General features: G+C 36.7%; 1 protein-coding gene across 7 annotated transcripts in view; it reads right to left on the bottom strand.

The window, feature by feature from the left end:
* The window catches only part of PCDH15 (protocadherin related 15), a 1,725,758-nt gene that overhangs the window by 453,166 nt on the left and 1,257,876 nt on the right, over positions 1–14,716 (bottom strand). For all 7 annotated transcript variants that reach the window (XM_070470562.1, XM_070470566.1, XM_070470561.1 and 4 more), the window contains 2 exons: positions 14,231–14,350; positions 1,943–2,053 (listed from right to left, as the gene is read on the bottom strand). In XM_070470562.1, coding sequence (XP_070326663.1) covers positions 1,943–2,053; positions 14,231–14,350 — 231 coding nt within the window. The remainder of the gene's footprint in view (positions 1–1,942; positions 2,054–14,230; positions 14,351–14,716) is intronic.

The raw sequence follows: 14,716 nt of genomic DNA, 5'->3' as shown, positions 1-14,716 counted from the left end.
ATTTTTGAAAGGATATAATCTGAAAACACAAAAAAATCATATAATTTCCTGTGTTTAGTATTCACATTTTGTATTGCATAATTTAAATTTATATAAACACTGCTGTTACAGATAAAGGGCTTCCCTGGTGGCTCAGATGGTAAAGAATTTGCCTGCAATGTGGGAGACTTGGGTTCGATCCTTGGGTCAGAGAGATCCTCTGGAGAAGGAAATGTCAACCCACTCCAGAATTCTTGCCTGGAGAATTCATATGGACAAAGGAGCCTGCTAAGGGATGCATTGATAGGACTAAGTGACTAACACTTTCACTTTCATTACAGATAAAATCAAAACTTCATTCAACTTCTCACCAATTCCATTCCTTCCTTCCAAGGTTCCATGTATATCCTGTTATTTCATTAGTTTATCCTTGAAATGCCAAAAATTTCTCAGTCTTTCCCAGTTATGGGTAGTCTAGCAAATTGGATTCAAATTGTCCCAGATATCTTCATAAATAGTTTAAAGTACACAGCAAGTCAGATGATTTATTTTATTTTATATTTCTTTTAAAAACTCATTTTAAATAACACAATAACAATTAGCTTTCAAATACATTCCTTAGCAATCTGACTTTTCTATAAACTTTAGTAGAGATTTTGAGTCAGAAAGGAAAATCGTAGCTTTTCTTCACATTTTCCTTTACATAGGAAAAAAAAAAGTTTCAATGTTTTTGAGGAATTCTGAGGGGTTCTCTTTAATAGATTTACTTTTTCCTATATCTGCAGTTTTTACTCTATTCTCTGCTACTGAGCCATAAGACAAACCACACTGAATTGGAAAACAAAGCAAAATATTTTGAATGAAAGTCTAGAAAACTGTCATCAAGAACTAGATCTCCAACTATAACTACCACCACAAGTATTCTACACACACACACACACACACACACACACACGCACACACACACACACACATTTATGTTCTTTCTACTGAAATATCTCTAAAAAAGAGAAAACATGGCCACTTAGTGACACTTGGTTGCATATAAGCTTGTTAAGAACAACTGGTGGAGGATATGTTTCCTTTTATTTCTTTTCTAAAACACTGTTGGAAAAACAACCGAGTTTCAGGGAAGGATAGATTTTAAGGACAGAAGGAATCTGAGTCTTTGATGATATACTTGAACTGTCAAATCAACCCTTGAATCACATAATTTTTAAGAATTTTATTAAAATAATGATGATAATAATGATAATAAAATTATACAAGAACCGCTCTTCAGGTTTTGTTATTGCTGCCCACATATGAAGATCATGTTCATAGTAACTTATACATTATGAGCAACTAGTAATAAAAGATAAATGATTCAATAAGTGATTCAATAAATGATTCAACAGTTCTCTACTTTTAGTGTACTTTGAAGTTCCCTGGGGAGCTAATAAAAATGCAAGTTTTCCACTTCTACCTTCTGAAATTTTTATTCAGAGGGTCTGAGGTTGGGTCTAGGAATCTGCAGTTTTAATGCACTCCCAAGGTGATTCTGGAGAAGGAAGTGGAAACCCACACGATTATTCTTGCCTGGAGAATTCCATGAACAGAGGACCCTGGTGGCTAACGTCCATGGGGTCACAAAAAAGAGCCAGACACGACTGAGTGACTAACACTAAAGGTGATTCTGCTGTAGTTGTTCAGTCAATCATGCTTTGAGAAATACTTCAGTATGAGCTAAAAACAAATCATTGAAGTGTTTGAGTGAGTCCAAGACTGAAGAATACCATAAGTGGGAATAATCTTCCCATTCTATTCCACCCCATACCTCATCCAGAAGAATATAGTATACAAATTACACTGAGGGTGGGGCTATCTTGTTGAGTCTGTAAATTTATAGTGAGCACATACATTCTAGGTGAGTTCTGTATTTCATAAATTCAGAGGAGAGAAATAAGAGAAATTGATAACTCACATTAGCTTGGATGATGACAAAGTAGCGAGTCTTATCTTCATAGTTGAGCCTCTTCCTTAACACTACATTTCCAGTCAACATGAGTGGAATTTCAAAAGTGTCGTTGGAAGTCTGCAAATAAGATACACATCTGAGATCATTTGAACCTAAGATAGATTAGAGAATCTGATATTTCAGCTTAGTCCCCTTGAAAGTTATAGACAACATGTTTATCATCTAAAAACAGAATGTGAATGTCAGCTTCAGGTTTAATGTTCTTATTTCTGAAAACTTGTCATTCTAATCAGTAGGCCTTACTTTGATAATGATATCTAGGAACCTTACTTCTTGTGATAGAGTTACATATTATTAGAGTTACACATAGACAGCCCTGGGATATATCTAAATCTAGGCCCAGATGTCTGAAAATCTTTCCTATAACCATATTATCTTTTCACAATACTTTAATCACCAAAGAGTCCAGTTATTGCAATTTATGATTTATCATAATATCCCTTTATAACATTGGAGTCCATCCTATATTCTCACATTTTCTAGTCCTGTATTAAAGATATATAACTATTAACTTGAAACACTGTGTTTTTGCAAAAAAGAATGTGTTATAGGTTGTTTTTGTTTGTTTTTCCAAGCCTCATATCTGCTGCCTTTACACTAGTAGGGTAACATGTTACCCTTCTTGGTAACATGCAGTTCATAAGGGCAACCTCCAAAATGCCTCCAACCAGTGCTGCTCTGGTATTAGGAAGCCTCACTGTAAGACAATACAGTCATTCTTCAAGAGGATATAATTTATAAGACCTGTCTCTTATCCTTAAAGAGATTTTACATCACTTTTGTGTTTTAGTGCCATTTTGAAGACTGATAAAATAGTCTATCATTTATGACAACAAATCAGTTTTACTTTTAGCACTGGAACTTTTTTGGTTGACTGTTTTGTGTAGTGGTAGGTGGGTGTGAGATTGTGGACACCAGATGAAATACTCAGATACATGTTTCAGAAAAAGGAGTGGTGGGAGGAGGTGAGACAAAGCAGGAGAAAGAAAGTATAAGAAAGGAAGGAAGGAAGGAAAGAGAGAGAAAGAAAGTATATGCATGTGTGTGTGGGAGGAAGGTGTTGGTGTGTCTGTGTGTCTTTACATCCTCAGCTGACACAAGGGGAGTTACTTCAGAACTGAAATTTAATGTGAGAACAGTTGACTCAAATCCAATCTCCCATCTCAAGTTTATTGAGGGGAATGTAGGCAAATTACCCTTCAATATCTAGAGCCATGCTCTCTCCCTCTCCATCTTTACTTCCCTCCCTCCCTGACTCCCTCTCTTTCTGGTACATACACACACTCAGCACTCAATTAATGCATATTTTTTAATGATTTACTCTTGTGCTCATGTGATTGACTTTGCAGGTCTTCTTGGATACAGTCATTTAAAGAAGTAACACTTTAAAATACAAATATTAAAAAAATGTACCAAGTAGGATATTCACAACTAAAAACAGACATCTGACAGTTCCCCTACACTTTCGCCTATTTAAACATTGTGTGTGTGTGCTCAGTTGTGTCTGACTTTTGCCACCCCATGACTGTAGGACAGCAGGCTCCTCTGTACATGGAATTTTCCAGGCAAGAATATTGGAGTGGGTAGTCATTTCCTACTCCAGAGGATCTTCCCAACCCAGGAATCAAACTCACATCTCTTGCATGCTGCATTGGCAGGTGGATTCTTTACCACTGTGCCACCTGGGAAGACCTGTAGGACTCTAAACTAAGCCAGGGAGTGTAAAAATGGTTTAATCTAAATATCTAATTTAGTTATAGGGGACAGTTCAGTTAATAATTGCCATATACACTCTAAAACACAACTCAATATGCTGTTACAAGGCTATCAACTGTCTAAGACAATTACTACAGAGCCATGTATCAATTTTAAGTATAGTTATGAAATATGTGGTGGGTTTCTTTTTTTTTATTATTAGTTGGAGGCTAATTACTTTACAATATTGTAGTGGTTTTTGTCATACATTGACATGAATCAGCCAAGGATTTACATGTATTCCCCATCCCGATCCCCCCTTCCACCTCCCTCTCCACCGGATCCCTCTGGGTCTTCCCAGTGCACCAGGTCCGAGCACTTGTCTCATGCATCCAACCTGGGCTAGTGATCTGTTTCACCCTAGATAATATACATGTTTTGATGCTGTTCTCTTGAAACATCCCACCCTTGATGTATAGAACAGACTTGTGGTGGGTTTCTTGCCAAAAAGCCACCTCATTCTTGGTGTCAGAACTTCATGAGTTCAGGTAATTGGTAGCTTTGTGCTTTAGGGGAGGCTATGCCTCTAAGCAGGGATTTCCAGGTGGCTCAGTGGTAAAGAATCCACCTGTCAATGCAGGAGACACGGGTTGGATCCCTGGGTCAGGAAGATTGCCTGGAGAAGCAAACGGCAATCCACTCCAGTATTCATGCCTGGGAAATCTCATGGACAGAGGAGTCTGGTGGGCTACAGTCCATGGGGTTGCAAAGAGTCGGACAGGACTGAGTAACTGAGCACAGAGACATATGCCCCTAAGTAGAGTGAGTTTTGACAAATCTACTCCAACCATGGAAATTCCACACCTTGCCAGTGACTGTTTTGGAAATGTACGTGAGATCTAATTCTAGATACTCTGAAGAACTTTTCTTAATTCTAAAGAGAGAGAGAGAGAGAGAGAGAGAGAGATGGGGGAATTTTTTCCCCTTTTTCTGCTTCTAGATGCTTCTATAAGAATATAAAACCTGGAAATGTCAGCAGTCATTTTGGAACTCCTAATACAGTTAATGTAGAAGTAAACAAAATGCTGAAAATGGAAGAGCAGAAAATAGAAAAAAGTCATTTCTGTGATATCTCTGATTTGCTTAACGAATCCTGATGCCACCCCTTCTCTGAACAACCTGTTATGAGAGATAATCCATGACTTTGTTGGCAAAGTCACTTTAAATTGTTTTCTATTATTTGCAGCTGAAAGCACTTTGATACATGATTATCTCCTGTCTGTGTGTCCTCATCTTGTAGTCCCCTCTCTTTTCCATTTGTGCCATGACTCTTTACAGGTGACACTTGCTTTTAATTTTCTCCTGCCTAAACATCCTATTCCTCATTTTTCTGAGTTATAAATTCTATAAATCCTACTCAGTAAAATCTTCTTTGTCATCCAATTTAGGATTAAGTCTTTGATCTTATGATATATTGTTTTTTCCAAAAAACATTTGTTATTTGTGTATTTTCTGTTTTCCCTTACAGATTTCTCAAGGATCTCAGTCTATGATCTGGAGATACTTACCTTGATGTTTCCAGTCAAGTAACATAATGGATGTTTGTGACTCTGTTTTAGTTTACAATCGTTATTTGTAGAATTATTATTAACATTACAGTTAGTAATTAGGGATTTTATTGCTAATTAGGGATTGTTGTTATTGCTCTGAAGAGCACTTTTTGGATGGAACATCCATCTTCACTGCAGCATGCAAAATCTTCTCAGTTGTGGTACATGGGCTCTAGTTCTCTGACCAGGGATCAAACTTGGGCCCCCTCCATTGGGAGTGTGAGTCTTAGTCACTGGGCCACCAGGGAAGTTCTTATGCTCCTATAACACACTTTTGATTAAACCTAATTCTTATTTTCTAAATCACTCTTTTATAGATATCTGAGATTTTCCATGTGCTAGGAGTTCCATCAATACTTATGTTCGAAGAAACATAAGGAGACTATCGGCTTTAAGATCAATGATGTTTATAAATTATTGCATATGAAAAGACTTTGTGTTAAAATTAGCTAACATATTAATAAGCAATTATTTATGAAGTGTGCATTCTGTCTTGAAAAAATAGAATAATAATCATGAGAAAAAGCAGAAGCAAAATGTAGGTAAATGCTTGGGATGCTCTTTATTTTTCCTCTAACAAAAAGAATATTGGAAAAAAAAAAAGAAGAATATTGGATTAGATCAACTCAAATAAATGCCCTGCTCTAATAACATGTCTAGAGTTCTACCTAAGGAGGGACGAAAAGACCAAAATTGAGTAAGAAAATATAGTTGCTTTTTTTTTTTAATTGCTATCTGATAAGGCAATGGGACAATGTTTTTCAACGTTTAGAGCATATAAGGGTCGTAGAAATGTATACACCATGGAATATTACTCAGCCATTAAAAAGAATTCATTTGAATCAGTTCTAATGAGATGGATGAAACTGGAGCCCATTATACAGAGCGAAGTAAGCCAGAAAGATAAAGACCATTACAGTATACTAACACATATATATGGAATTTAGAAAGATGGTAACGAGAACCCTATATGCAAAACAGAAAAAGAGATTCAGATGTATAGAACAGACTTGTGGACTCTGGGAGAAGGCGAGGGTGGGATGTTTCAAGAGAACAGCATCGAAACATGTATATTATCTAGGGTGAAACAGATCACCAGCCCAGGTTGGGTGCATGAGACAAGTGCTCGGGCCTGGTGCACTGGGAAGACCCAGAGGGATCAGGTGGAGAGGGAGGTGGGAGGGGGGACCGGGATGGGGAATACATGTAAATCCATGGCTAATTCATTTCAATGTATGACAAAAACTACTGCAATGTTGTAATCACTTAGATTCACATTCCAAGCATCTATTCCTCCAAATTCCAGAATTCTCAAACATTCTGTATTTCTAACAAAATCTTGGGTAATTCTCAAGTAAAAGGTTTAGATTTTACTTTGAGAACAATAAACTAGAAGATAATAAGGATCAAGTTAAGTATAAATGAGTTTTGGCATTTAATGGTGAACTCAGCTCAATAGTGAGCTCCTGTAATACATTTTTAAAATATTTATTTATTTGACCACACGAGGTCTTCGTCGAGGTATGTAGAGTCATTTTGGTTGGAGCACATGGGCTCTAGTTCTCTGATCAGAAATCAAACTTGAGCCCCTTGCATTGGGAGTGTGTCTCAGGCACTGGACTACCAGGGAAATCCCTAAGCCCCTATAACCCATTTTTAAGACGGACAAGTCTTTCATTTTTCTTTATATTGGAGTTAGTTATGTGAAATTGGGATGGACTTTTAAATACACTTTGAGTGAAGACTGTCAAAGGTAATAACATGTTGAGCATTTAATGTTTCACATTTTGAATAATTATTAACACTGGTTTAGTCCTGATTCAATCTATTTCTATAATAATAAATAATATTATTTATTTTTACTTAAAGTTTTTCTTTGTGTTAAATTTTGAACCCAGGTCTTTTCACTGAGTCTGTGACATTTTAAATTTACAACATATATGTACTTTTGAAGTCAAACAGACACTTCTAAATACAATTTCACAGGAAATTGGTTAGAACAAGGTGAAACAAACTACCTTATACTGTTTCCTGTATCTCTAAATATGCATATGCATACTTGTGTGTGTTTCTGTAGCAGGTAGGAATGAGTTTGTAGGAAACAGAGAAACAATCATTAGAGTGCTGGTATTTTATTAGGAGCAAATTAGTGTTGCTGTATTTCCCAATGAAACATATCTGTGCCTTGTTCCTGTCATTAGATCACCAGGAAATAGGATTCTATTACTTTCCAATAACTCTGATATAGATATATGTGTGTGTGAGCAGGCATACCAATAGTAACTCAGTCTTAGACTTTTGTCAAAGAACTCTTTGAGTTGGGAGGGGAAGAAAAGTCTATACCCTTCTTCCATCTACCATTCGTTTTCCTCCCCTTCCATCCTTAGTGATCTGTTTTATCAACAAAGGACAGGAGTGTAGGAGCCCTGCTGCTGCTGCTGCTAAGTCGCTTCAGTCGTGTCCGACTCTGTGCGACCCCACAGACGGCAGCCCACCAGGCTCCCCCGTCCCTGGGAGTCTCCAGGCAGGAACACTGGAATGGGTTGCCATTTCCTTCTCCAGTGCATGAAAGTGAAAAGTGAAAGTGAAGTCGCTCAGTCATGTCAGACTCTTAGCAACCCCATGGACTGCAGCCCAGCAGTCTCCTCCGTCCACGGGATTTTCCAGGCAAGAGTACTGGAGTGGGTCACCAGTGCCTTCTCCGGTGTAGGAGCACAGTCATATCCTTTTCCTTAAGCCACCTACATTTTTTGGAAGTAAGTCCCTGACCCACTTTCTGTTAATTTTGGACATTACTCTGTAAAGCACAAACTAGCACAGGTTTCCTTGAGTGATGAGAATTTAAATGCTGACCTCTACCTGCCTAGTGCTATTCCAATAGGGATTCCAGTGATGACTAAGCCTCTTAATATCCACAGGCCCCAAGCATCTGGTCTCCATTAGGAAAGGTCCACTCAGCAACTTCCTGGCAGTTTAGTATCTCAGTAACTGCCAGACAAGTGGCAATTCTCCATTGAGTAAATGGGCATATATGGCAGTTTAAATGATTTTATCACTGCTGGAAGGATGAGAAAAAGTGTAGGAGGCATATATAATGCCCACCCTCAACACACATACTCACACTGACTTAAGCAAATAAGGAGACAGAATGTTGACTCTCTCAATTCCATGTTTCTTCAGAGTGCACTCCATTCCCCTACGACCCTCTTTATTAACCTGTGGGAAGCTGAATAGGTCAGAGATAAAATAACAGAAATAAAATAACACCTCTCCCCTGGCTATTTAAGGAGGTGTTGAGCTCCAGAGATGTAGACTATCTGGAAACAGAGAATGATATACTTTGCAGTATCTGTTTTCAGCTGAGAAATCTGGTCACCCATCATTTTTTAATAATCAAGAAAGATTCTGTTTGGCTTCTCAAATTCATGCTACATTTACAAATATTGTTTTTGATATTCTTCATTCAACTGTAAGGACTGGAAATTCAATTTGAAAGCAGAGATTTGGTTTTGAGACCTGCACACACAGACACACACACACACACACGTACATATATATTTCCTGGTGATCTAATGACAGGACCAAGGCACAAATAAGTTTCACTGGGAAGTCCAGCAACACTAATTTGCTCCTAGTAAAATACCAGCACTCTGATGATTGTTTCTCTGTTTCCTACAAACTCATTCCTCCCTGCTATAGAAACACACACAAATATCCATATGCATAGTTAGTGATACAGGAAAAATTACAATATACTTTATTTCCTTGTCTTAGGAAATTGTATTTAGAAGTTTCTAACTTCAAAAGCACATATATATTATAAATTTAAAATGTCACAGACTCACAGTGAAAAGACCTGGGTTCAAAGCTTAACACAAAGATTTTAAGCAATAGCCTAATTAAACATGAATGTTCATTATTAAAAAAATTAACATGACTATGGGGCCATGAGACTATCTAATATAATATATTCTGTAAAAAAAATGTATCAAAGTGTAAGGTAATATTTTTAGTAAACTATCTAAAAGTAAGCAATATTACTTTTGCTTAGCCCAGATATTTTAGTAATACCTGAAATTTGACTTTGACCTATATGCAAAACTACTTCCAGATAATGATTTGTTAAATATCTTTTGCATTTAAAATGTGACTTTATCTTCCTGATTCAGGAAATTCAAAAGAATTACACCCCTTTACATTACAGAATAAATAATGGCGCTTTTTTTTTCCCCTATTCAGTTCCTTCAAAATTTAAAGAGAATCAAGCATATTACAAAAGAAGGACAATCTACTGAGGAGGAGATAATGAAAGATGTTATAACCCTCTTAAAGACCACTCTGCTACCTCCAAGAAAGAAGTAGCCCAAGCATTTTACTTAAATGTCCTAAGTGTTTTTCTGAGTGGGATTTAATAAAAATGCTGTGCTGCTTTCAGTCCACTGGACACTGCTATAACGGATATGTCATCAGATCTCTCCTTACTACTTTTGGGAAAAGCATTTGAAATGCAGAATAAAGGCCACTTAAGTCTGGCATAAAATAATAAAAGATCAAGATAAGAAAACTGATATGATAATCTATTGTATGAACAGTCTTATCAATCTGTTAATAATAAGATTTATCAATAAACTATCAGAATGATACCTAACATAATTGCATTTTTCTAAGTAAGATAAACTCTCTAAAATTAAAAATTCCATAGAACATTTGAAGACAAATTCTTCTTTTTTCTTTTTCTGAATTTTTCTTTTCACTTTTAAAAATACAATTAGTTCAGTAAGGTATCACTTCACATCACTCAGAAAAGTCATCATCAAAAAATCTACAAACAGTAAGTGCTGGAGAGAGTATGGGAAAAAAGGAACCCTCCTACACTGTTGGGAATGTAAATTGGTGCAGGCACTATGGAGAACAGTATGGAGGTTCCTTAAAAAACTAAAATAAATGTGATCCAGCAATCCCACTCCTGGGCATATATATGGAGAAAAGCATACTTTGAAAAGATACATGCACCCCAATATTCATTGCAGCACTATTTATAACAGCCAGGACATGGAAGCAGCCTAAATGTCCATCAGCAGAGGAATGGATAAAGAGGATATGGTACCTATATACAATGGAATATTATTCAGCTATAAAAAGGAACCAAACTGTGTCATTTGCAGAGACATGGATTGACCTATAGACTGTTATATAGTGTGAAGTAAGTCATAAAGAGAAAAACAAATAATGTGTATTAATGCATATATGTGGAATCTATAAAAATGGTATGTGCTGTGCTTAGTCATGTCTGACTCTTTGCAACCCCATGGATTGTAGCTTGCCAGGTTCCTATGCCCATGGAGATTCTCCATGCAAGAATAATGGAGTGAGTTGCCATGCCCTCGTCCAGGGGATCTTCCCAACCCAGGGATCAAACCCAGAGTTCGAACCCAGGTCTCCCACGTTGCAGGCAGATTGTTTACCATCTGAGCCACTATGGAAACCCAAGAATACTGGAGTGGGTAGTGTATCCCTTCTCCAGAGGATCTTCCCCACCCAGCCGAGCTACCAGGGAAGCCCAGAAAATGGTATAGACGATCCTATTTACAAAGCAGAAATAGAAATATAGATGGAGAGAGCAAACATATGGATACCAAGGGGGTGTGGAATGAATTAAGAGATTGGGGTTGATGTAAATACACTACTAAGTATTAAATGCATAACTAATGAGGAACCTACTCTACAGCAAAGTGAACCCCACTCGACGCTCTGTGGTGACCAAATGGGGAAGGAAATCCCAAAGAGAAGGGATGTATGTGTACATCTGGCTGGGTCACTTTGCTATAAAGCACAAACTGACATAGCAGTGTAGAGCAAATATGCCAACAAAAATGCAAAAAAGAAAAAAATACTTTGCATTACAGTAGAGCAGAAGTTACATTTGTAAAGTTCTACAAGGATGACTTGGATAATGTAAATGAGTGACACGATAGAGGTAAAGTGGATATACATATATTGTCTGTATGATAGAAGTTTGTTTTTGGGAAAACAATTCAACTCTAGCAGATTTTTGGCCTATTGGAAATCAGGGTTGTCATATATATATTTTTTTTTCTTAAGAGAAAACTAAATTTGAATGTGAAATTGGGCTTCCCTGGTGGCTTAGATGGTAAAGAATATGCCTGCAATGTAGGAGACTCAGGTTCTATCCCTGCATCGGGAAGATCCCCTGGAGAAGGGAATAACAACCTACTCCAATATTCTTGCCTAGAGAATCCCATGGACAGAGACTGAAGGGCTAGAGTCCACAGGGTCGCAAAGAGTCGGACACTACTGAGCAACTAACATCTTCAATTCTAAATAGACTAATTTTAATTATATAAAATTTATTTAAAAATTATATTGTGTTTACAAAAGCCAGAAGGGTCCACATTTTGAGGTTACATATTTTCCCAGGTAGAACTAGTGTTAAAGAATCTACCTCCAATGCAGGAGACATAACAGACGTGGGTTCGATCCCTGGGTTGGTAAGATCCCCTGGAGAAGAGCATGACAATCCACTCTAGCAATCTTTCCAGGAGAATCCCTTGGACAGAGGAGCCTGGTGGGCCACAGTCCATTGACTTGCAGAGCCTGACATGACCAAAGTGGCTTAGCATGCACACGTTTGTAATACATACAGTTTGGTTTGATACTAAGAAATAAGCTGGATAATATAATTATGCTCCTAATTATAAGCAGAATTTCTAGAGATTTAATAATTTAATAATATGAATATCATAAGAGAGTGCTCAAGAGATTTTACACAAGAAGAAACTGGTGTTGATCATTAAGTCTCCATGATGATTAAAGTTGGATTCACTCTATAAGAATGTGATTTGGAAAAAAAAAAAAAAAAGAATGTGATTTGGTTAATGCTTACTCTTTCAACACACACACTCTTGTTAAGTACTGCCATGACGTTTTAATCTTTTGCCTCATCAATTAACCACGACCAGAGAATTTCTTTCTTTATTCCATAGTAGTGCTAGCTTGCTAAAGTACATTTTTTTTCTTTTTTGCAATTTGGAAACTGCATGTGACTGACTTATTCTATCTGTAGGTAGTAAAAGTACATGATATTATATTCCAGGCTAAGCCCACAAAATCCTTGAAAAGGAAAGCATTCAGAAGGAATTATTGCACAGCTAACAAGGAATTTCAGCCTTACAAAAATTCTAAGAGATATCTTCCAAGTAATACATTTTTTTTCTCACACTATATCAAACCTTGGATAAGTTTCTTTCTTTTATGCAACATAATAAATACTTCCTTAAAATACATGACCTGACCATCCTCTAATTTGTAGGAGTTTCATTTTTATAAACTGAGAAGTAAAGATTAGAAAATGACCCTCATAAAACATAAGCTAAAAACATGACACATGCATACAATTGATTACTCTAAAAATCTAAATAGTAAGAAAATAAATGGTTTAGAAATATTCTGTATAGTCATCTCCATGTTTCTATCTTTTAAAAAAATGTTTCTCTTGCCCTCTTCTCTTCTGTTTCTTTTATCTTTTTCATTCTTCTTCTATGCAACACCTTATATCATTACTGTCCTTTTCTGTCACATTCTCATCATCTCTCCATCTCTTGGCTTCATTGTGTCTGCCTATAAACATATGGAGGCATAGCTTTTAGGGGAAAAACAAAAACAAAATCCCCCTAAATCTTCCCTTGTCCCTGCTAGACTCATGGGCTTTTTGTATTTTGCTTTTGCTCTCCAATTTTGTTTTTTTTTTAAATTTTAACACGAGTGCTGCAACTATTTTATTAGAGCAGGACAGAGGAAGAGTGGAGCACACAGTACTCAGAAAGCAAGTCCTGCCTCTCCAGCTTAGAAAGAGCTGTGTGTTAGACGGCATCACTGATTCAGTGGACATGAACCTGGGCAAATTCCAGGAGACAGTGAGGGGCAAGCGGGCCTGGGGTGCTGCACTCCATGAGGTTACAACGAGATGGACATGGCTTGATGACTGAATACAGCAGCAACAACCAGGCAAGTAACTTCACCTGTGAACCTGTGTTCTCTCCTATATGATAGAAGTACTGTTACTAATTGATTTGTGATGGTAAAATGAGAAACTGCATTCATAACTGACAATCGATTTGTGAGGCAGATCTTACTGAGAGTTCTTAGTATCTGTAAGCGCAACAGTTTTTCGTTGTTGTTGTTGTTTAGAGCTTTCATAAGAGATATAAAGACATGTTAATGTCACCACTTTTTATATTCCTAATATTAAACATAAAGGAGAAACATTAATTAAACATCATTTAAGTGATTGTAAAACCACTTTGAGGAGCTCTTTGTGTTCTGAGAAGCTGCCTTGGGGAAAAGAGGAAGAGAAAGATAGCAGGCAGGACTTTCAGGTCTAGTATCAAGAAAACAATTCTTTTTTTGTATTATATATCCTATATCTTAGGAAGAACTTAGCCTAGAGCACAAAATAGAAGCCCCATTTTCTAAAGCAAAAATAATAATAATAACAAAAACAAAAAAAGCTATCTTAGAGGCTTTGCCCCCTTTTCTGTCTCGGGTTTCACTGGTGGAGAAGGGATAGTGGTGGTATTAATTTGCAAGTTCCATAAAACATATGCATTACATTGGTAATAACACATGAAGTGATTTATTTAGAATGCTTAGGAGTCAACTAACATAACAGAGATTTAATAAAAATGACTTATTATACCTATGAAGACATTTTAAAACTTTTACCGACAAAACCCATTCAAACTTAGCCTATAAGTATAGCAAAAATATATCATAAAATGTAATTTGGGATAGTTATTAATAATAGTACAATTACTAACATGGTTCTAGCAACAGCAATAGAAAAATATAATAAATATCAGCTTAAATAAATATTAATTTGAGGTTTCATTGCAAGTAGATATTTACATACTGGATCATCTGGATTATATTGAATAACATATTCTATCTGTCCATTTGGGCCATCATCTATGTCTGTAGCTCCATTGTCTCCTGAAAATCCTGTGAAGATTGTGGTGCCAACTGGAGTGAGCTGGAAAGAATACAAAAGACAAACTGTCAATTCTCATTTGATCAACAGCACACCAGATATGTTCCAGCACAAAAAACACAATCATTAATCACACAAAGGAAAAAAGTAGGCAGCAGCCCACAAACACAGACTCAAAGTTTTTCAAAAGAATCCTTGGAAACATTACTCAGGAGTTTCTACAAAGTCTGAAACTTTCCAACATCAGAGTCCTTGCTTTGCATAAAGAAACAGAAGCCCCTGATTCAGTGTGAGGCACATTTGGACCAGTCTAAAAAGATTAGCATCTTAAACTTGTGGAGAAAATGCATCTGTTGTTCCTACTTAAAAACACTTTGATGCATTAGATTATCTATAAGCTAGGATTTA

The sequence above is a fragment of the Odocoileus virginianus genome, chromosome 7 (assembly GCF_023699985.2).
Source record: "Odocoileus virginianus isolate 20LAN1187 ecotype Illinois chromosome 7, Ovbor_1.2, whole genome shotgun sequence".
In the NCBI taxonomy this organism is placed as follows: domain Eukaryota; kingdom Metazoa; phylum Chordata; class Mammalia; order Artiodactyla; family Cervidae; genus Odocoileus; species Odocoileus virginianus.
The sequence above is the reverse complement of the archived record's forward strand: the minus strand, read 5'-3'. Positions and strand labels throughout refer to the sequence as shown.